Source organism: Poecilia formosa, unplaced genomic scaffold, assembly GCF_000485575.1.
Source record: "Poecilia formosa unplaced genomic scaffold, Poecilia_formosa-5.1.2 Scaffold132, whole genome shotgun sequence".
NCBI classification, from domain to species: Eukaryota; Metazoa; Chordata; class Actinopteri; order Cyprinodontiformes; family Poeciliidae; genus Poecilia; species Poecilia formosa.
In genome coordinates, this window is record NW_006800071.1 from 1,394,958 (window position 1) to 1,416,215 (window position 21,258).

The 21,258-nt window shown below is 36.4% G+C and overlaps 1 protein-coding gene across 1 annotated transcript in view; it reads left to right on the forward strand.

Moving 5' to 3' along the window:
* arhgap10 (Rho GTPase activating protein 10) overlaps nucleotides 1-21,258 on the forward strand; it is a 55,979-nt gene that overhangs the window by 12,834 nt on the left and 21,887 nt on the right. Inside the window, exons 2-17 of the mRNA XM_007562001.2 lie at nucleotides 994-1,089; nucleotides 1,711-1,772; nucleotides 4,907-4,978; nucleotides 5,182-5,283; nucleotides 6,978-7,088; nucleotides 7,778-7,882; nucleotides 8,168-8,297; nucleotides 8,868-8,974; nucleotides 9,104-9,198; nucleotides 10,653-10,734; nucleotides 11,429-11,471; nucleotides 11,557-11,625; nucleotides 12,539-12,613; nucleotides 16,486-16,570; nucleotides 18,755-18,813; nucleotides 20,889-20,994. Coding sequence (XP_007562063.1) covers nucleotides 994-1,089; nucleotides 1,711-1,772; nucleotides 4,907-4,978; nucleotides 5,182-5,283; nucleotides 6,978-7,088; nucleotides 7,778-7,882; nucleotides 8,168-8,297; nucleotides 8,868-8,974; nucleotides 9,104-9,198; nucleotides 10,653-10,734; nucleotides 11,429-11,471; nucleotides 11,557-11,625; nucleotides 12,539-12,613; nucleotides 16,486-16,570; nucleotides 18,755-18,813; nucleotides 20,889-20,994 — 1,399 coding nt within the window. The remainder of the gene's footprint in view (nucleotides 1-993; nucleotides 1,090-1,710; nucleotides 1,773-4,906; nucleotides 4,979-5,181; nucleotides 5,284-6,977; nucleotides 7,089-7,777; nucleotides 7,883-8,167; nucleotides 8,298-8,867; nucleotides 8,975-9,103; nucleotides 9,199-10,652; nucleotides 10,735-11,428; nucleotides 11,472-11,556; nucleotides 11,626-12,538; nucleotides 12,614-16,485; nucleotides 16,571-18,754; nucleotides 18,814-20,888; nucleotides 20,995-21,258) is intronic.

Below are 21,258 nucleotides of genomic sequence, written 5' to 3' on the forward strand. Positions count from 1 at the left end.
ATATATATATATATATATATATATATATAATATGTATGTTTGTCTGGAGTTCTGAGAAGATGTGAGATTGTATTTTCTTAATTTTTTAGTGATTTATCCTGGTTTTGGGAATTATGCTGAAAATGTACCATGGGTTCACTGACAAATCGGCTGGCCAATGCGTCCACGTAAAACCAAGTTTATGCACCAGCCTTATCTGCCTCTGCAGAGTCTGGAAATCGGCCACTGTCAGCTGTTGCTCTGCTGTGAGAGAGGGATGATTGGTCACAATAGTCATCCCACACAAAACATCAATATCTGCAAAGATTGGAGTCAGTAGGTCAAGATTTTTAAAGATCGGAGATCGGCCAGAAAATGGCCATCTGTTGAGCCCTAAAATTTACTGATGAGTTTGACATTGTATACTTTCTCCAATACTTTAGGTTAATGTAGTTTACATTATTAATAAATAACACAAAGATCCAGTAATCCTAATTGATACAATGTTTATTCGTGGTAAATATGTTTTTTTTTGCAGAAAACGTAATATTAAGCTCAAAGTCCTCTACCACAGTAGTAATAGAGTTGGATAGCCATACTTGGTAATCTAAAGTTGAGGTCTTTGCTTTTATGGGTACAATTTGCATAACATGGTAAATATGTTGACAGCTGTCTTTGGTAACATTTTGCTTGCAGACAGATACCAAGTTTGCTCTTTCTTGTGGTGTCATCTTCTGTACATAGATGTGTGCTTAACAGGATGTAGCAGAATATAGTCAGACAGGATGTTAGCATTGTGGTCCAAACACATCAAACCTACTTTTCAAACACATTAAATCTCTTGACTGTAAATGATTTCCTAGCATTGACTCTTGGCACAATATTTGATTTAGTTTAGGTACTGTTGTATGTTCTTATAACTGTGAATGTAACTTTTTTTATATAAACTTGCAGTTATTAAAATATTTTGTAATTATTATTTTTTTCTTTGTTCTGTTTGCAACTACCTTTCAGAGCTCGGGATGGCTCAGCGAAAGTTTGCCCAGTGCCTGGGAGAGTTTCAGTTTGAGTACATCGGCGATGCAAAAACCGATGATGAGAAATGCATTGGTGAGAGTGGTTTCTCCCTTCTCGTGTGATGACAGAACTAACCACTGGTTTTGTCACGGTCTTTATAGAAATGCACTTCAAATGTTTGTTTACTCTTCTTTTTCCACCAGCCAATTAAGAACAGCCACAGCTAGAATTATTCAACCCTCACTGCAATTTCCTTTATTTATTTTTTGGCTAGTTTTTTGTTTGTTTGTTTTGTTTTTTTGTTGTTTTCAGCTATGATATTTTATCTTAATTTTACCCCACTTTAAATCAGGTTTCTAGGCAGATTAAAACAACTAGCTGCTGCTTGCAATATAAAAAATAAACAAGTATGATATAAATTTCTTAACACCATATTACAAGTGATTTTCTTTTCCTCAAGACATTTTAAGTAGGATTTAATGCTAAATTAAGATAAAATGCTTGTAATTTAATTTTATTTAACTAGTTAAGCTGTTTTATTGCAAACTCTTAAATAATTTAGATTCTTCCCTGGAAACCTCATTTGCAGCAGATGTTCAATAATATTTTGTGAAACTGATTGATGCTCGTAGCACAGCTGAGATGTATTTGAGAAAGAGACAGACGGGATGAATAAGTGATTCTAATTATAGTTTTTTTTTTTTGCTTCTATAGATGAGTCTTTGCAAGAGTTTTCCATGTTCTTGAAAAATCTAGAGGAACAAAGAGAGCTGATGGTGAGAAGGTTTTAACTCTATTTACAACCCTGGGAAAAATAAGTGTGGGTTTGAGACCAGATGCACACAATGTTTTGCAATTATTTCTTAACTGCCCACATGTAATTATTTCAGTGTTTTGTGTGAATTGGACTTGGCTCAGCAAAGTTGTAGTTTTATTTTTACATATTTGGCTAAAGTAGTTAACCTATTTTTGCCAGTTTCTTTATTTATTTTACATTAACATTTACAATCCTAATTGCACTGAATGAACAAATTAAAGTTGTGTTTTCTTTTTAAGTTAGACTAAGCTTGTGAAACTATTGGTGTATTTAAGTGTGCTGAACTGGTCCAGCATTATCAGATGAATTTCTAATTCAGTACAACTATGTCTGTATTCAGAAACAAGTTTTAAAAAAGGGGGAAAAAGGAGCGTTTTAAATAAATTCCACAATGTTTTTCTTTATTGGATCTGTATTGGCCAATACTAAACAAAAACAGTGGATTTGTGCATCCCTGCTTAATTAGGCTGGATTTGTAAAGTAATGTTACCTCAGAACTTTAAACTGAAGGATTGGAACACATATAACAAATTTAAAACTGGAACTACTTAAAACTTTGGTGTACCTTTATAGAGTTAACCATTTGTCCAGATGCACCTCACTGGTTTATTGGTTGAGTGTACCAAGGTGAGTCGAGTGGCTGCAATAAAAAAAAAGAAAAAAAAAGGCAGAGTACTGGAATAATTTACCAGCTGCTCGGTATATTGGCCCACCTTCACCATAAAGTATTTATCTTCAGTGCAGTTTAACATTTAAAGTCCATATATGTTTGATATCCATCTGATTCTGAAATATGTTGCTTTTTATCTTATATATTTTCTTAAGTCAGACATGCTTTCTGTGACTTTTTTCTTTTAAAATTTAAAATATTGCTCATGTTTACCCACCTGGACAGTTCACTTGTCAATTTAGAGAATAATTAACTATTTCTGATAATTATGGCATGTTAGAATTTACCTAAATTGCTGTTTCTTAAAATTATATATTTTATTTTTAAGAAGCTATATTATATTTAGATGGAAAAACACATGTATATATTCATACTTCCTTTAACATTTACCACATTTAACCTGTATACATATCAATAATATGTAGGAATTGATTGTAGTTCATGCCTGAATGCAAATGCATTTGTATCTCATCTCTTCTGTTGAACGATGAGAATCCTTTTGCTATTCAATAACCGCAAAAAGCTTTGATACACGCTCAGAAGATATTTATTTCAAGTATTTCTCATACCCACATCATTCAGCTGACACAGTCAACCAGTTCTATTATTGCTAATGTTTGAACAGTTTTTCTTCATGTTTCTGGATCAGCTGCCTGGGAGTGGCTGCACAGTTGACTGCATCGCAGTTGGACATTATAAACATCATAGGTTTACATAACAAGACAAAATCTCATAAGGAGCAACTGGGAGCAAGTCCACAGCTCTGCAACTCCTTACTCATAAAACTAACATGTGACTAAGGTAGCGGTGTTAAAAGTCAGGTATTTTAAGAGCTACTGAAATCACACCTCAGGTAGTTAAGAAGCAGAAGTACTTTGGAGCCATTTGAAGACTTTTGTTTAGTGATATTTGATAGTTGAAGTTAGTGATACTTGCACGCTTTACACAGTGCCTGAGATTTTGTGTAAAAGTCAGTTTTCCAGGTAATGTCTGTCTGTAGTGTCTGAGGTAAAGGTGAGAACCTGTCATCAGTGGCTGACTGATATGATGGTTGTGCCAAGCATAGACCGCAGCGGTAAGCACTGCTCAGCACAGAGTGATGACATCACACTGCAAACAGAGGAAGCAGTATGCATGTACAGACATGCCTTGCAGCCAGCGCAGCAGAAACGACTAAAACATTAACAACTGGTTGCATCACAAGCTCTCTGTTCATGTTTATGTAAAATTTAGTACTTTACATAAACAGCCATAAAAGCATAAATTTTTATTTACAAGTTTAGTTGTAAATAAATTCAAAATGCAAATATACAACATAAGTAATTGAGTTAGTACAGTGTAGGCCTGTTACAATAACGACATTTTATTGCGCCAGCGGTTATTGCAATAAATCTATAACATTGTTGTTTTGAGATCATTTTCAAGTAATGTAAAGGTAATGGAATAGTAAACCAAGAACACATTTTCAAAGATAAATAAAGTTTAAATTCTAATGAACATTTAACACTGAAACTGAAAGACATCTTAAATATCTAAAATACAACAAAACAGAAACAACAAATAAAATGGAAACTGATGTCTGTAAACAAAATTGTCCTTCAGAAAAGGACTAGTTGAAAAAACTAGAAGACTTCTGTCATCTAGTTTTTGTTAGAAAGAGAGAAAAGAGAACAACAATAAATCATTCAAATGGAAATTATTGAGCTTGTTTTAATTTATCAAGCGATGAATTGATTTATTGATTATTGCAACAGGCCTGTTGGTGCAGTGCCTTGCAAATGACTTGATACCTTTTCAACATTTCATATTTTTTCTTACACTGAAACCAACAGAAAGCAGGATGGATTTCAAACTTTAATTTGCAGATGAACATTTGAAAAGTGGGATGTAGATTTGTAGATTAACCCCAGAACAGAATTGTGAAGACACAGGAATCACAGCAAACAAGTCTAGAAATGCACCTTTGAAAAGGTTTAAAGCCAGGTTTTGTTCTAAAACACAAACCCTGAACTTTGAATAGATCTCCCAGAGCTCTGATCAGTCCATCCTCCAACAACGAAGGACACAACTCTGAACTGACAAGCTGGGTGAGACGAGCAATAATCAGATACAATGAACCCCTGACTAGTCACAGTTGGCACCCTAATGACTGGCGTTTGCAAGGCAGCCAATCCTGGTGCGGCATTCATTTTCCTTGGCACTGATTGGCAAATTTGTAGATGATGGATATTTATATAAAATGTTGAAAAGCACCATAATTTGGTCTATCATTTGTTGTTCTATCACTTAAAGTCCTACTTTTAAATCTTTGTACTGTGTATACCAAAAGGATTATTTGGTTTCCACTGTTTGTTTGAGTTACTGGAAGTTCTAGAAAGTAATTATATTTTATTGAGATAAAATAATATCTGTTCTCGCTATAGATGCGAAACATCACAGAAACTTTAATGAAACCCCTCGAGAAGTTCAGGAAGGAGCAGCTCGGTAACGTGAGGGTAATGTATGATGTTTCATTGCTTTTTCTCCTAATTTCTTCTTAATTTTAGTGGATCTATTTGAATCTTAATGATAACCTTTTAGATTGTTTGCCAGCTATAATTGATGATTAAAAATAGAGACCAGCTTAATTCTTTTGAATATTGTTTTTTCTGAAACTAATCACACTTTTTCGTGTTTTTTGTTTTGTTTTTTCTGCAAGGCGGAAAGAAAAAGGTATGAAAAAGAAACAGAAAAGTACTACAGCTCCCTGGAGAAGCTTTTAAATTTGTCGGCAAAGAAGAAGGAGCCTCAGCTGCAAGAGGTATTTATCTTTCCAAGAACATAACACACAAAAAAAGAAAAATCTTTCTAGTTAGGTTTTTTGTTACACTTGCTTGTTTACTGTGTTTGGTTTTCACTGACATGTTGGACTTGGGGCTACTGCTGCTTTCTGCAGTTTCTGGATCAGTCGTTGCTATACAACCTTTAGTTGATTATTATGAACTGCTTGGAAACCAGCAGCGTTTTATGTAACCCTTCTGACATCTTGTTTTTGTCCGTCGTTAATGCCATGTTGTTTGTATTGGCCAGCCAGAACGGAGGCTTGAACTTGTGAACATTACTTCGGCAGCCTGTTCTGTTCTGATCCAGGGCTACCAACAGCAACTTCCGTCACACGTTATAAACAGTCCTAACTGTACCAATACTTCATTCATGACATTCAAGATAATCAACTTACAGAACAGTGATGATGTCATTGACTCCAGCATGTGAACGTTCAGCTCATGTGTGGATAATTCGTGGTTCGTAATTGTGGATTTGTTGATTGTAACTCCAAAATATTCTAAAGAAAATGCAGCTTGGAAAGCTGAACTGCCTAGGCCCCATTCTTCCTGATATGCTATTGGCTGGTGTTTGCAAAGCAGCCAATCTATGAGCAGTATTGATTTTCCTTGGCACTGATTGGCTGTGTTCAAGACTGTAGAGGTTAGCTTCTGTTGTACAGTATCCAATGTGTATCAAGGTATACTTTGTTTAAACTATTAGTAGGCAGTTGTTTAATATCAGATCAGAGGGGGTTTCAAGTATTTATGGATTTTTAATGTACTAATTGATATTTTGCAAATTATATTTAACTATCGGCATATTTTATTTCTTGCTGTAGCTCAGAAGTTGTCAGTAAGCCTATTTCTGCCCCGTTTCTCATTGTAGTGCACTGTTGTTTATTTTAAAATCCTTTTCATTGACAAGAGTCATGGTTTCCAGTTCCCAGTCAGGAAATGGTGGATTAAAACTGAGGTCTGTGTAATTTTTACTCATGGTTATAATAGATCCCCTACCAGGCCCCTAACTTGCTCTTAATCTCACTCTTGTTTGTATTCCTGCAAAACACACACAATTACAGTTATTACATTGGTTGCCCAGGATCAAAATTGTAAATAATTATAATTTTACCCATTTTGTTTGTGCTTTGCAACATTTTTAATGGCATAATGGTGTGTTCAGGGAAAAAAAAAGAAATGGATACAAAACATAGTTTGGGAAATATGAATAAGATTTTGCGACTATACACAACGGCTACATTTTAAGGCGTTTTCCACATTTCCAGTTTCCCGTTCATTTCATCTTTCCGGCATTTTTTTTTTAACTTTAAAGTTCACTTTGACACTGACAACTGGAGCCTGTCCTGTCCTTGGCAAAGCACTCCTTAATTTGAGCTTCCTAGACGTCCTTCTGTCTTTCCTGTTAGGTGCCTGTGTGCGTGCATCTCTGATTTTGCTTTGCAAATTAGGAGTCTGAGGCAGTGTACTGAGGCAGGCCTGTTTTCCAAAGTTATTTTTATGTGAAGTTTACTGACAGCAGTAGATTTACCCACTGCAGATGTGTTGAGGAATAATTCAATCCCATACTTTGAGGGCAAAAGAAGACGTTCAGTTCTCCAAGCAGCAAGCGTGTGTTTCTTCCTTTCCTCCACATGTCTGTAATTATCATGGTGTGTGTTCTCCACCTCTCCAGGCAGACAGCCAGGTGGAACTCATGAGGCAGCACTTTCAGGAGGAATCACTTGAATATGTGTGCAAGCTGCAGGAGATCCAGGAGAGGAAGAAGTTTGAATGTGTGGAACCTGTGAGTGGCTAACCAAACTCATGCAGTTTTGATTAGCATAGCAGTGAATCCTAACTTGGAGAACCAGAAACTGAAACTGTTTAGCAGATGTGATCCATCAAAACATCGATCCAACATCAATCTAGTTGAATTTTTTTAGCCATTTTAGACAGTTGGGTTAAACAAACAACAAATTAATGCTCTGCCACTAACAACTGATCAGTCATAATGAAAATGATTAGTTGGGTTGAACTAAAGTCTTTTTAAACCTTGTAAAGAATATTAACGTTTTAAGTTTGTCCCCAAGTTGAGACTTAGAAAAACTTCAATTACGGATAAAAAGTCATCATGTCATAAAACAAAGTTCATTTTTCAACACATCACAAACATATGTATGTAACAAAGCCACCCAACTTAAATTATTACTCAGATTTAGGACCCTAATGCAAAAAAGTGTTCTACTGCTGCAGTTTGGTAAAAAAAAAAACGCTTTCAGAAGGAACTGACACACAAAAGCACAATCATTAATCACTGAAAACTCTTTCTGACCTGATGGATACATCCGATCTCATGAATTTATATGAAGTAAAGTGTGAGATTGTAAATGTAGTTTATTTTTCTAATTGGTTGGTCTCCTACAGTTAAATTGTTATATTTGTTACAGAATAGTGGGAGACTTTACTAACTCATATTTGTTTCATTTTTTGTAGATGCTGGCATTCTTTCAGACTGTATTCACCTTTTATCACCAGGGATATGAACTTGCCAAGGACTTTGACCATTATAAAACAGAGCTGCAGATCAATATTCAGAATGTAAGAAAAAAAACTATCCCAGATAAATAAATTATTTTATTTGCTTTTGTTTCTGCTTTTTATGAATCTTAATAAAGGAAAGAACATGTATATTATAAAAGTCCTTCCTTTTTTGTTTTTTATTGAAGATCTAATTGCTTGTTTTTGTGTTTTGTGGCAAATTTGATCAAGTTCACAGTGTTTTCAGAAAAATCCATGCTTGTTTTGAAATGCATAGCCCTTCTATTAGGAAGGTCATCCTACACTCACTTCCTGGGGTGTGTATTTGCTTCCTCTCCCACCCAGACAAGGAGTCGATTCGAGGGCACGCGGTCAGAGGTGCACGAGCTGATGAAGCGGATTAAAGACACACCACAAGAATACAGACAGACCAGCCCCATCAGTTTTGAAGGATACCTCTATGTGCAGGAAAAACGTAAGGTCATATGAATAAGCAGAAACTTAGAAAAAACCTATTTGGAAATAAAGTGACTTGCAAAAGTATTTCTGTTCAGTCAGATTTACTTTTAGATATTTTTTTTTCACATCACAGCCACAAATGTCAGTTTATTTTAATTGACTTAACACTCAATCATCAACTGTGAAGTGGAGCTGAACTGAAAAGTGTGGCGTGCATTTGTATTCAGCCCCCGAGAGTCAGCTCTTTGTTTAGCCAGCTTTATTTTTTAGCAAAATCACTCATTCTCAGATAGTTGATTGAAGGCATCTGTGAACAGCATAATTTTTTTCCTGCTGAAAAGAAGCTTTCCCGCAGCATGATACTGACATCAGTATGCTTCACCGTGTAGATGCCGTGTTCATGCAATGTATTCCATATAGATTTATTTTTATCTTTGTCATAACTGTTGTGAAAAAGACTTATTACCCGAGCTATTATATAACAATCAACCCCAACAGGTCAAAATTTGTCTCACGAAAATCAACTAAAAATATTATGAAAGACACCTTTCACATTTAATTTTCCTGTGTTGTATAATTTGTTCAGGACCACCCCCCTTTGGTTCAAGCTGGGTCAAACGCTACTGCACTTTTGTCAAAGAGCAGAAGATTCTGCACATGGTGACTTTTGACCACAGATCAGGTGGAAAGATTGTGAGTAGTCACAGTATGCAGTGCTGACTTTTTATAAATCTAAGCTATTGCTTTAGCATTGTAGGTATTTTTATTATTATTATTTTTTTATGAAAACCTTTCAGAGTGTAAGTAATAAACTCATTTTAGGGTGAGACGGAGTCTGTCACACTCAAATCCTGCGTTCGCAAAACAACAGACATGTTGGACAGGAGATTCTGCCTGGAGCTGGACATAACAGACAGGTAAGATTTCAATTCAGTTTATTTTTATAATGCCATGAGTCGTCTCAAGGCACTTTGCAAAACAAGAGTTTTCTATCTCAGGAAACCAAGAACACTGCATGGAATCTGTAACTGTGTTTCCATTATCTATGAAATCGAGCAAATTGGAACTAATGGAAACACGCTAACTTAAAAAAACTAATGTTTTCAATAAACAGTTATTTTTTGCACTAGAATAAGGTGTACTGGTGTATTACACAAAAATGCTATGGGAACATCTCTTGATGACTTACCGTGTGAGTAAATGTATTCATGTATGATTTTAATTGTGGTTCTTATTTGATGACCTGGAAAACACAGCAATCGTAAAATTGTTTTTTCGACGTAAGCAGAAAATCGCAAAGTTTTGCAAACATTTTCTAATGAGGACACATCTATTTATTTGTAGCATTCCCTCCTCCTGGACAAGCATGTAACAACAATAGATCATTGTTTGCATCGTGTTGTTGACTATGAAGAAACCCCCCATACCAAGCATGCATGTGGCAACAGTGGAGAGGATAGACTCCCTTTAACAGGAAGAAACATCCAGCAGAATTTGACTTTAAGTCGGAGCATATTCACAAAAAAGAAATAACTTATGTGGGAGCACTTAAGTTAAAGAAAAGTAAAAAGTTGATAGCAGGAGAGGGAGAATGTTTGGTTGTTGGCAGCGTTGTCTCAGCCGATACCCCCTCAAGCAAGGAACTACATCCAATCAGAACACTAAGAGATGTGCTGATTGAATAAACACTAAGAGGAAAAAAATAGTTATATGTAACTACATACAGAGATAACCTTGCCCCTTAAACTGAGAGAGACAGAGCCAGTTCATCTTGTTTTGATATTGAGAGTTGAATGAATGAAACTTGTTTTGTTTTTTTTCCATCACTTTATCAGATAAGCCACACAACTGCTTTGGTAGCTATTTCCTCCTGCGTGCCTTCAGTGACATGCTCAGAGGTCACAGTAAAACCACATCAACGTTTTTGTCCCTTTTCACCTACATTTCATCTTGGACTGCAGAGCATGCAATAGCAGGACTTCTCACCCCTGCAGTAACAGACACCCATTCAGTCAAACAACTTAATTGTGCCCAGCCTCCTTTCAGCAGTATTAATAGATGAGCAATGCCCCTTATTTAGAATGGAAATTTGAGTGTGCGCATCTATTCTGACTGTCACAAATAATTTGATATCCATCTGCCCTTACATGATTATGGATGTCATAAACCAGTTGGAGAGTCTGAGAAGGCTTATGTTTGTAGTTACAGTAAATCCAAGGGGAATGTGTCCTTGGCAGGAAGTGTGTATTTTTGGCATGCATAATGCTAAGCACCCTGAATGTTTCATCCTGACACTTAAATAGCTCAGTGTCTTGCTGTACAGTAACTCAAAGGCTTTGTCTGATGCTAACGTGGCATGCCTCTCTCACAGGCCTGGGACGGTGCTAACTGTGCAGGCGCTGTCAGAGGATGACCACAAGCTTTGGATGCACGCCATGGGAGGGAAGGAACCTGTGAGTCAACCTCATGGTGTTATCATATACATCACACGCGCCACGGTTTAGAACAGAACAGACTTTTGTGGTTAACTTACTAGACACATATGTGATGCATTTTTCATTTAAAAACATTATTTTTTCATTTAGCTAATTTCTACACCCCTACAGCATTTAAATGAAGGGAAAAAAATGTGTTTTTTGGAAGCAGTTCAAGAAAGTCAGAGTTTATACTCATTAAAAACATTTTTAAAAATAAAATAAAATAAATGTAAAATCACAAATAAGCTATAAAATACTTCCAGATGTGTTTTTCTTTGCATAAATAATTAAGCACTGGCTACAACATATCACAACTTTTGATGTCCATTTGGATGGACATTTAACTTTTAAAATGATCCTACTATTTAAAGACGATTTTAAAATAACTTCAGATTTATTTGTTTCTTTATTTAAGATTCTCCATTAGTCTCTACCATAATAGAGACTATTCTTCTTGGGGTCCACACAACAAACATTACATTAAAATCAAACTTTTACAAACCTTACACAGAAAAAACCCATGATGAAATACCTTAAGACACAAACAACACTTAATACGTATCAATCTGTGTGATTTGTGTGAATTTATATATAACGTATGTCCACTTTACTGAAAGAAGCTTCAGTTAGTTTTTTTTTTTCTATTAAAGAAAGTGTTTTTATTTTTCAGATTGGTTGCTATCTTGGAAGAACTCTCTCTAAGGAAAGAGGAAGTAAGTTTCTAGCAGCACAAGGTCTGAAGGCTTTAACAGTATACTGAAAAAATATTCTTAAACTTTTCTTTTCCCCAACTTGTAGTCGATGCCCAGCTGGATGACATGGGTTTAAGTTTTGTGAAGAAATCTATCACTGCAATAGAAACGAGAAGTGAGTTCAAAATATGTATAATCTTTACTTTAGGACAAGGGTGTCAAATTCCTGTCCAAAAGGACTTGTGTCCTGCACTCTTTTCATGTCCAAAGTCCTGCTTATGACCCAATTATGAGATTTAAGTGTCGACAGAGATGCATCTAAAAGTTGCAGCATGTCAGCCTTCGAGGACTGGAGTTTGACACCAGTGGTTTAAAGGCCTTCAGCTGGATACATTTATCCATGAAAATCTGCTTTAGTTATCAAGGGCAAAAGTAACATTATCCAGCAACTGATTTATCAGAAAACAATTCAACTAACATCTTAATAAATGCATTTAGATAAATATTATAAGTGTTTATGTAAATGTCAGTAGTTAGGTTCCAGCATTTGACAATCTAAAAAGTCAAATAGACCCCAACATGTGATTGGTTACTTTGTCTTTAACATTTTAATCTCACCAACTTACTTTGATGGTCCATTACATTAATCAAACATGTCCTGCATTAAAGTTTCCTTTAATTATTTCCACTTGTTATTCATTTATGGGTTTTTCTTAAATAATTCTAAGTCAATGTTTTTTATGTATTCATTGCATTTAAATCATTTTATGTGCCATACTTATTTCCTGAATAAAAGCACTTTTGTGATTCATAATTACAGTAGTTGTCTGTGCAGCGTGTCTGTTTGATAATTAGTTGTCTGTGTAGTGTGCCTGTTTGTACACAAGGGGGCAGACTTTCTCCAACTATTAGAGAACATGAAGTGAGCAGGTGCTGCAGGCAGCTTGCCTTGTACAAATTATGTAATTCATCTGTTTGAGATAGTTTTTCTGATTCACTTTTTGTTTCAGTGAACTTGTTTAAATCTCCTAATGACAAAAGATTTGTTTCTGCATCTTTTTATTGTTTGTGTCTTTGTTACTCGATAGGCATTAATGACCAAGGTCTGTACAGAGTTGGGGGTGTAAGCTCCAAGGTCCAGAAACTACTCTCATTAATGATTGGTGAGTAACATCAAGCATTTTTCATCACTGTAGTCAACAGATGTATTTTTGAAATGTTTTAATGACATCTTAGTTTATTTTCATGGAGTTGGCCTGCCAATATAATTGATCTGTCCATTTGAAGTGATTGTAAAAAAGATAACAAGTGTCTTAGCTTATTTGTACCACTTCTCTGATATGCAACAAGTGTCAGAGTGATTATTTGCCTTGCTAAGGCTTGTTACCGCCCCCCCATCACCTTTCCAAACTCCCAGTCACGGTCCATCCAATTGGTATTCTTGAGCTTTTTTGGGCTTTGCTTCATCAACACACCACTAAGCCAGCCTCTCCTGTTCTCGTGGCAGGCTCATTCTGTCAGTTGCCTTTCTCAATCACCCCTATGCCTCTCGCTTGTCTGTATTCCCTTTCAACCAACTCCTTACCTTGTCCTCTGTCCTTTCTATTGCTCTCTGTCGGCTCTGTGGTTTCCTGCTGTCTCCAGCAGACACCAGCTCACTTTCAGCCCTGTGTTCAGAATGACAACGAACTCAGGCAGCCGCCAGACTGTCTCAGCTTCCTCTCTCAAACCTTCTAGTCTGCCAACCTGCCGATTCATGCTGTAGACACCATTAACACTTTGCTGCAAAACTTTGAGAAGTTTTACAGCCTGATTATGGTGGAAGTTTCGATCCTTAGTCTTGGCTTTGCACTGCAGCACAGATTATTGTGAGGGAAAGAAAAATACATGGTGTTCGCCCATCTTCTCAAGAGATGCGTAAATAAACTTTGAATACATGAAGCAGCTCCCGCTGAGTGGGTGAAACAAGCTTTAGACCCTGAAGAAAGACTTGAGATTCTTCCACCATACTTCATTTCATCTCTTAGTCATAGATATGGCCACAGTCCAGTCAGCAAGGACACGCTGATTTATGAAAAAAATCTTCTCCCATCCCATTACAGTGCAAACAAAGAAAGCGGCTCCTATTGAATGACAGGAAGAAAGAAAACTGTTAAAGTGAGCTTGAATCTGAGTATCTGGTGTAGACAGACTGGCAAACAGTAATATTTTACAGCATTTTTCTGTAAAAGCAGCTGAAATACAGGTTTTCTACAATGAACTGAACAATACAGTGGACTATCTGGCTCTTAAATTACAAAAAAGATGGCGTGTATTAATACATCCAGCTCAAGAAACGATAAATGATACGCAGAACAAGATGAGACGAGATTAATAGTTACTAGTGTTGTTAGAAATCAGTGTAGGTTTTATTATAATAATAAAATAAGCTCATTGGACATTTTATGAGGTACATCTTGTCTTCAAAATTTCTCCAATTCATTGCTCCAAAGATTCAAGATGTTGGAAATATCTGAAACTTTATTTGAAATTGACATCTTAGAATCACAGTTTCTGCAGATGTGTGCAGTGTAATTTGAACTTTGTGACGTGGTGTGTATTACTCTGCAATTAAAGTGGTAAAGCAATCAGAATGCTGCACTGGAAACATAAAAATCTTTCATTTTTTTTAAATGGAATGTACTGAAATTCTGGCACCTTGTAAAATCTAAACATGTACAATTTACGTTCAAATATTAAAAAATGTTGTGTGACAGAGAGAGGGGCTATAATTTAAGAGAAGGATATTTTAAAACCAATGTAGGAGAACAACCAAATGGTAGAATAGATTGGTAAATATGTTGTATAGGATGGGTGTCTCGAAAGGTTATTGTTTTAGTTGATGTGTGAAATAGTTGAGCTCTGAATGATGGGAATGTGTGGTTTAATTTAATGTGGGGAGAGGAGCAGAAATTCATAACATGTTTTATTTTCTACTTGGTCATTTTGGGAAAAAAAATTAAAATAGGCAGGCCTATTTGTTTTAATCGTTTCTGTTCTTATTTCTTATTTTTGCTAATGAATACATAAAATCCTACTCACTCTGGTCATAAAGGAACACGGTCAGCAACAAGACAAAGGCACATTTCTGGCTGTTTGCCAGAGATTTTCCAGGAAATAATCTATTTACCAGTTCTCCACCATTAAACCTAGAATCCTGCAGTTGCTGCAGATTTATTGGCTGTACATTTGTGATGTGACTTTCTCAGTCAAGCTCAATCAAATATGTTCTTTTGGTGATTTGGTGACTGGTTTAATGTTTAATAAACCAGTTTGCGATAATTTGAGCTGTGAATTTGGTTTTCTTCTAGTGAAACAGAAGATGGCTGCACCATAGAGTAGAGTGTGATGTCAAAGCCATGTTTAGTTAAGAGTTTGCCAGGAAGATTTGTCCCACACCATTACACCACCAGCACCCTGAACTGCTGATGCAAGGCGGGAGGGATCCATGCTTTCATGTTGTTTATGCCAAAGTCTGACCATCTGAATGTTGCAGCTGAAATCAAGACTCAACAGACCAGGCAATCTGTTATTGTCTGATTTTGATTAGCCTGTGGGAATTGTAGCCTCCGTTTCCTGTTTGTAGAAGAGCTGTCATGGTCTTTTGCTACCTTGGTTGAAACAAGAGATTATTTGAGCTGCTGTATCCTTTCTATCCCTTCAAACCAGTACACCCATTCTCGTCAGGCTTGTGACACCAACAGGGCATTTTAATTCACATAACTTCTGCTTACGGGATGCGTTCTCTTGGCTGTGTGAAAACAGATTCCTGTTCCTGTATGACATCAAAATCCCACGCAATGTTCAAAGTCTCAGTCGCAGTTTAATTTCTTTCCCAATCTGATGTCTGTTTTGAATGTCAGCAACTCGTCTTTACCAGTTCTACATACATGGTGTTGCTGCTGTTAGATTTGCTACCCAGTTCAGGCTTAATCAATCCAAGTGTGATGCATTGGATGGTGAACTATTAAAATGGTCAGTTTGTAAGTTTTTTAGAATTATTCAAAGTTTTCAGCTTTATGTAGGTGGTTGTGGTAAAACTTTGGGCATCCATTCTATTTAAAGTTGAACAATTTATTTGAAAATTTTATTCAAAAATGTTATTTTTGTTCTTTACATATCTTCTTCTTATGGTGTTAAGGGGCTTTATCTCTACAGTGGTTGTTCCCTTTACTTGTTCTCATTATGCTGAAGTCATCACATGGTATTAACTTATTTAATGTGAAATAATAACCAAGATGAATGTTATGGTTTCCTTTTGTACTGTACCTGGCATTGCTGCTCCATCTGTCTTTTTTTTTGTTTTGTTTTGTTTTTTTGAATACCTTGCCTCACTGTAACAGGCAGGTCTATTAGTGCCAGAAGAGTGTGTGCAGACCCCATCAATCCTCAACACAGAGACACACTCAGCTTCAAATATTTACTTCCAGAAGTTGACATTAGACAGGTCATTTTTGTAGAGAGTGCAGCCAGAGAACCTCACAATCCTGCCTGCCTGCAGTGCATAGATGAAATGAGAAGGAAAAACCACACTACTATCAGGGCAACTGCCACCTGTCAGTGTGACTCAGGCCTCTAAGCATGTTTTCTACTCAAAACACTTCACTGACTCATTGCACTTCCACATCTCCTCTAATTTGTGAGAGTTTTTCTTACGTATGACTACAGCTCCCTGAAACTTCAGTACCACACACCTCTTAAGTCCCTGTGGAGTCAGCGAAGTAGTAAGGGATTAATTAAACTTATAATGAGTATAGAACTAGCCGCTCTCTACAAAACTGCAACTTCTTTCTGCGTCCACTGGGAATACAGCTGGTCCCAGGGCTACCAACAATGCTTTTATCCTCAAATGACTAACAACATGTTCATATTTATTTTACATATTTGGACGTTCTGGGCTGCCCACAAAATAGGCCACAGTAACTCACAGTGCAGAATACTTTTTTTCTACTTTGCAGATAAATAAAAGTAAAGATTTGCTTAATGTTTTGTTTAGATGAGAAGAGTAACGAAGTGGACCTATCAGCCAGTGAAGACTGGGATGTCAAGACGATAACGAGTGCACTAAAGCTCTATCTGAGGTAAGATTCAGCCATATGATGTACAAATACAGGCTCACATATGCAACACAATTTATGCTTTTTAACACATTCTGAATTTGAAAGTATACCAGGTGATGTTTTGCTTGGTGGTAAGTAGGATTTTTCATTCCTGTTACCTTTTAGGTTTTACAGGGATTAGCCTGAGTTAAGAGTCTTGTCCTCATTATGTCTCTCTATGCTACTGTGACGTTTGCGCTCATCTAAAGCCTTAATTATAACCTTATTCCTTACATCACGTCGCTCTACTTGAATTTATTCCTCAGCCTATAAGTTCATCACTTTTACTTTTGCCTGCAATTTTCCCATCCTTCAGAAACTGTGAAGCTGGAACAATTATCCCCCATTACTAGAATAAATCAACTCGCTTAAAATCTCCTTTGTCCTCCTTTTGTGAAAATTTCGTGAAATTTCATAAAAGGCATCAATTGTACAGTATTCCAATATGTTGGAAGCTGTTTGTTTCTTTTTGTCTTAGAGTCATCAAATAAGACTACTAGATCATATTTTTAATTTTAAGAGACATAGATTAGCTCAGTAGGCAGCAGAAAAGTGGCTCAGTATGGGCACATTTTCCACCGTTTTAAAGATCACATCCAGTTTACAGGCAAAGAGTTGTTTTTACTGCACATGTAAGTTGTTTCAGCTTTATTTGGACTTCAGGGTGAACTGAACAAGACCTTATAAATTCTCTCAAGTGAATTTTAGTTGACACTTTATGTACTGTATCACATGAAAAGGAAGACCTTTGTAACTTGCCGCTCCTCTTTTTAAGGTAGCAGTTACAGTAGCATCTGCCAAAACAAGATGAGGTTTAGATGAAGGAATCATGTTTTAAAAAGCTACATAAATGCTGTAAATGAAAAAAATATATACCACTCCGTTTTTGTTTTGCTCATGCTTACTCCTGCATTGTAATTCTAAAGGTATTTTAAAAGCACTATCAGTTTACAATCTTGTAATTTTACCGGTATTGCTTATGGTCTTCTAAGAACACAAGAAAATCCAGTTTCTGACGCTATCAATCTATTTTTTAACATAAATCATTAGATAAGTTATTGTCACATTGTCCACCCCACAACTTACACACTTTGTCTAGGTCTATACTGGGCATAATTGGTTTACAATTCACAAAGATTCAAAATGTACTTTGGCCTCAACAATCAAAGGCAGTTTTATTTGTTCTTGAAGGATGTAAGAGAAAAGGATCAAAGAGGCCTTGTTGGTCGAGGAAAATTAAAACTGTAGTCTCAGTTTGTGTAGCCAGGTTGGCCATGCAGGCTTGTGTGTACAGGTTTGTTCAATTATAGTGAATTTTTGACCGCCCTCCCCGAATAAACCACATTCTGAAGCTGCAAATTGCTTTTACAGGAAGAGAAATGAACCTCAGTTTTCCAGTAAGTTCTTGACTTTTGGTTGCTGCTGATTCCATCCCAAGTAATCTTTCCTACAGTCATATGTTACCATTTTATTAAGTTATATTTTCTTCTAAGTTAAATTAAATTGCATTGTATTATCAAATAGTCATTTTTGGGGCTGTTCTAACATACCAACTTTAATAAACAATAATGTTTTGCTGGCTTATACAAAGTCATGGTAATATTATTTTATAAATAATACTAAACCTGGCTAATTAATCTGAAAGTTTAATGAACTTTTATGCTCAAATCAAAAATACTACTCATAATAATATTAATATTCATGATAATAATGGAAATTCCATCTTTCCCCCTTATGCAGCAGCGCAGTGATGCTGCTGTTTTCCACTGGTGTATCTGCAGAGTGTGACGTAGTTTTGTTGATATTGAGAATATGCTAAGAGTTTGAACACACTCCAAAGTGTTTTTAAATAAATATTTTTTTAAAGCTCTAATTAAACCTGTATTGTTGCACCTGCTGGAGTAAAGCAGGTCTGATGCCTCCGTTTTCTCTTTAGCTAAACATTTTTGGCTGTAATCCAGCTGCACTGTGAATGTACCTTCAGATGAACTTGGTTATATCAACCCGTGTACCTTGTAATTCCATCCTGTGGCCTAGTCGCATTAATCACTGCTGTGTGCAGACACTATAAAACAATGTGCCGGCTATTTCTGTCCCCGCTGCTCATTTCTTCTTTCCTTCTCCTCTCCTTCCCTCCATACTTATCCTCTCACTGTCTTGTTGAAGGAGCCTACCTGAGCCGTTGATGACCTATGGACTTTATAAGGAATTCATCAACCCAGCAAGTAAGTTTCAACATCCCAATTGTTTCACCCAGATGAAAATTACGTCTCAACAGCAGATTGTGTTATCTCTCAAAGTGACAACAAGATCAGGATAGATCATTTTGCACATTTAATATGAAATATACAAAGAATCATTGGGTGATATAAAACCTGTTGTTTCTGTAGCCAAACCCAGAATCGCAGAGGAATTGTGTAGTGTGGTCCAGTCATCCAAAGCTGGCATATCTGATCACAGAGGCTAGAAGTTGACTCAGTGCAACACAGATGTGAAGCAGTTCTCAGAAATGAGTTGGTTATATAACTGTGCTCCTCACAAATTCATTAGACTTGCTCTGGTGTCCCCCAAGGCTCTATTTTAGGCCCCACATACTTTTTAATTTGCACTTGATCATTAGGAGGCATTTAATGAGCTTCCACTGCTACACACAAACATATTTGTATTTCCTAATGATCCCTGGGCAATAAAAACAGTTTTATTATTATTTTGTCTTGGATATAAACACCTTGATGGTAGAAAACTGTCTGCAGTTCAATCAGAACAAAGCTCAAGTTTAAATCATTGGACATGAGGCTGAGAGAAATTAAAAATCCCTTCAGAAACTGCGGGTTCTTTTCAGCCCTGCACTTAATTTGATTCCACATATCAAATGTATAATCAACACAACATGTTATTAGTTTTTAATTTTTCAGGGTTGTTGTTTTTAATTTCATACAGCACTTCGATTTATGTTTAGTATGAAGGGTGCTTTAAAACGAAAAGTTAATAGATTTGATCCAAATGTTGCTTCAGCGATTCGTAGCTAAATGTTAATGTATTTCTGTTTATTTATGCAATAAACATTTGAGTTTGAAAAAGAAATGCAGTCACTTCTGCTTTCTGAACAGCTGAACATTTAATTCCCCTCATTTTATGTAAACTGATTCCAAATTGTTAAACCATTCTTTAGGTTGTAAGTGGGAATAGAATGTGTTTCTAATGCATTTAAATTTTTTAAATTTAAATGACATCATAGTTTGTCTTTATAATTATTTTTGTAGCAGCCATTAAGTAGCTCTGTAGTTATCATATATTGTCATATTTGACTTTAGAAGTGTTTCTTTATCAATCTAATTATCCTAAAAATTAGAATTATTCATATTTTCCTACAACTTTTGTTGACAAAATCTGCATACCTTTTACAACTGTAACATATAAAGACGATAAGCTAATGGAGGTTTTAGATCATAATTGTCCGGTAACCTTCAGCTGTAAAAACGGTAGTTTCTCTCCCACCCACACAGCATCATTTTTTGCATGAATTGCCTTCAAAGCGAGCCAAACTTGAGTCTTATTACAACAAGTGCTGTAATTGGATCAGGTTGATGTTTTTATCAGGCACTCGCAATGCCCTCATAACGAGGGGAGGAAAAATGGATTAGCAGTGAATTTTTTATTTATTTTTTTTATTTTTTTGATGGATGACAGCATCCATAAGAAGCTGTTTTTTTCCCCACATGTTTAAATCCTTGTCGTTCCCATAGTAATGATATTTAGTGTGTCTGTGTGCGCTGCAGCGTGGGCGTTCAGATGCTCACATGTGAGGAAATGTTTAAGACTTGATCTTGGAGGTTTTTATGCAACCTTTTTTTAACACGATAGCGACAGCAGCGTAGAGCCGTCTCCCTCCTGCCAGCTATTTGGACTCTGCTGCCAAATTCAGAGAAGGTTCAACTCATCGCACCTCTTTGCTTGAGCAGGAAGGCGTCTTCTTGTAATCTGTAATCTTTCACAGTAAGGGTGATCACTCCTAAGACGGTGTTCTGAAAAGTCTCCTTCAATTTCAAGTGTCTAGATGAATAAAATGAACATGCTTTTTTTGAAGTGATAAAACTTTTTTTCTTCACTCTCATTTATCTTCTTCAACTTCAGTTCAAAATCTGTTTGTGTACAACTCAGATAAACTGAGTATTCAGCATTGAATCGCCTGATGGAAGTTTAATATTTGATCTGAGCAGCTCTGGCTCTTTGCCACTTTAAAAATCCTTGTAGTTTAAAATGAGTGCGTGGCTGTTTTTTCTTCCTGCGTTTTGAATAGAGGGCGGCAGTCCCGAGTCTCGCATCCAAGCCATCCACCACTTGGTCCACAAACTACCGGAGAGGAACCGACTAGTCCTCGGGCTGCTCATGAAGCATCTGGCCAAGTGAGTGGTCATAGTTCACCCAATCTCCGCCTCCTCTCTCTCAGTTCTCTCTCTCTGCTCTTCATGTCTGTCTCCTCGTTCTCACTCCACATGCTTTTTCTCTCCATCTCCCTCACTCCCACTCTCTTCACTCCCCCTTCCCTGCTGTCACTCCATCTCTTCCATGTCTACTCACTGCTTGCTAACAAATTTGACTTTTTTTTGTCTTTTCTTGGGCAATTTTCATGCAAGTTGCTTAAGGGGGGTAATTATATCGGCTTATTG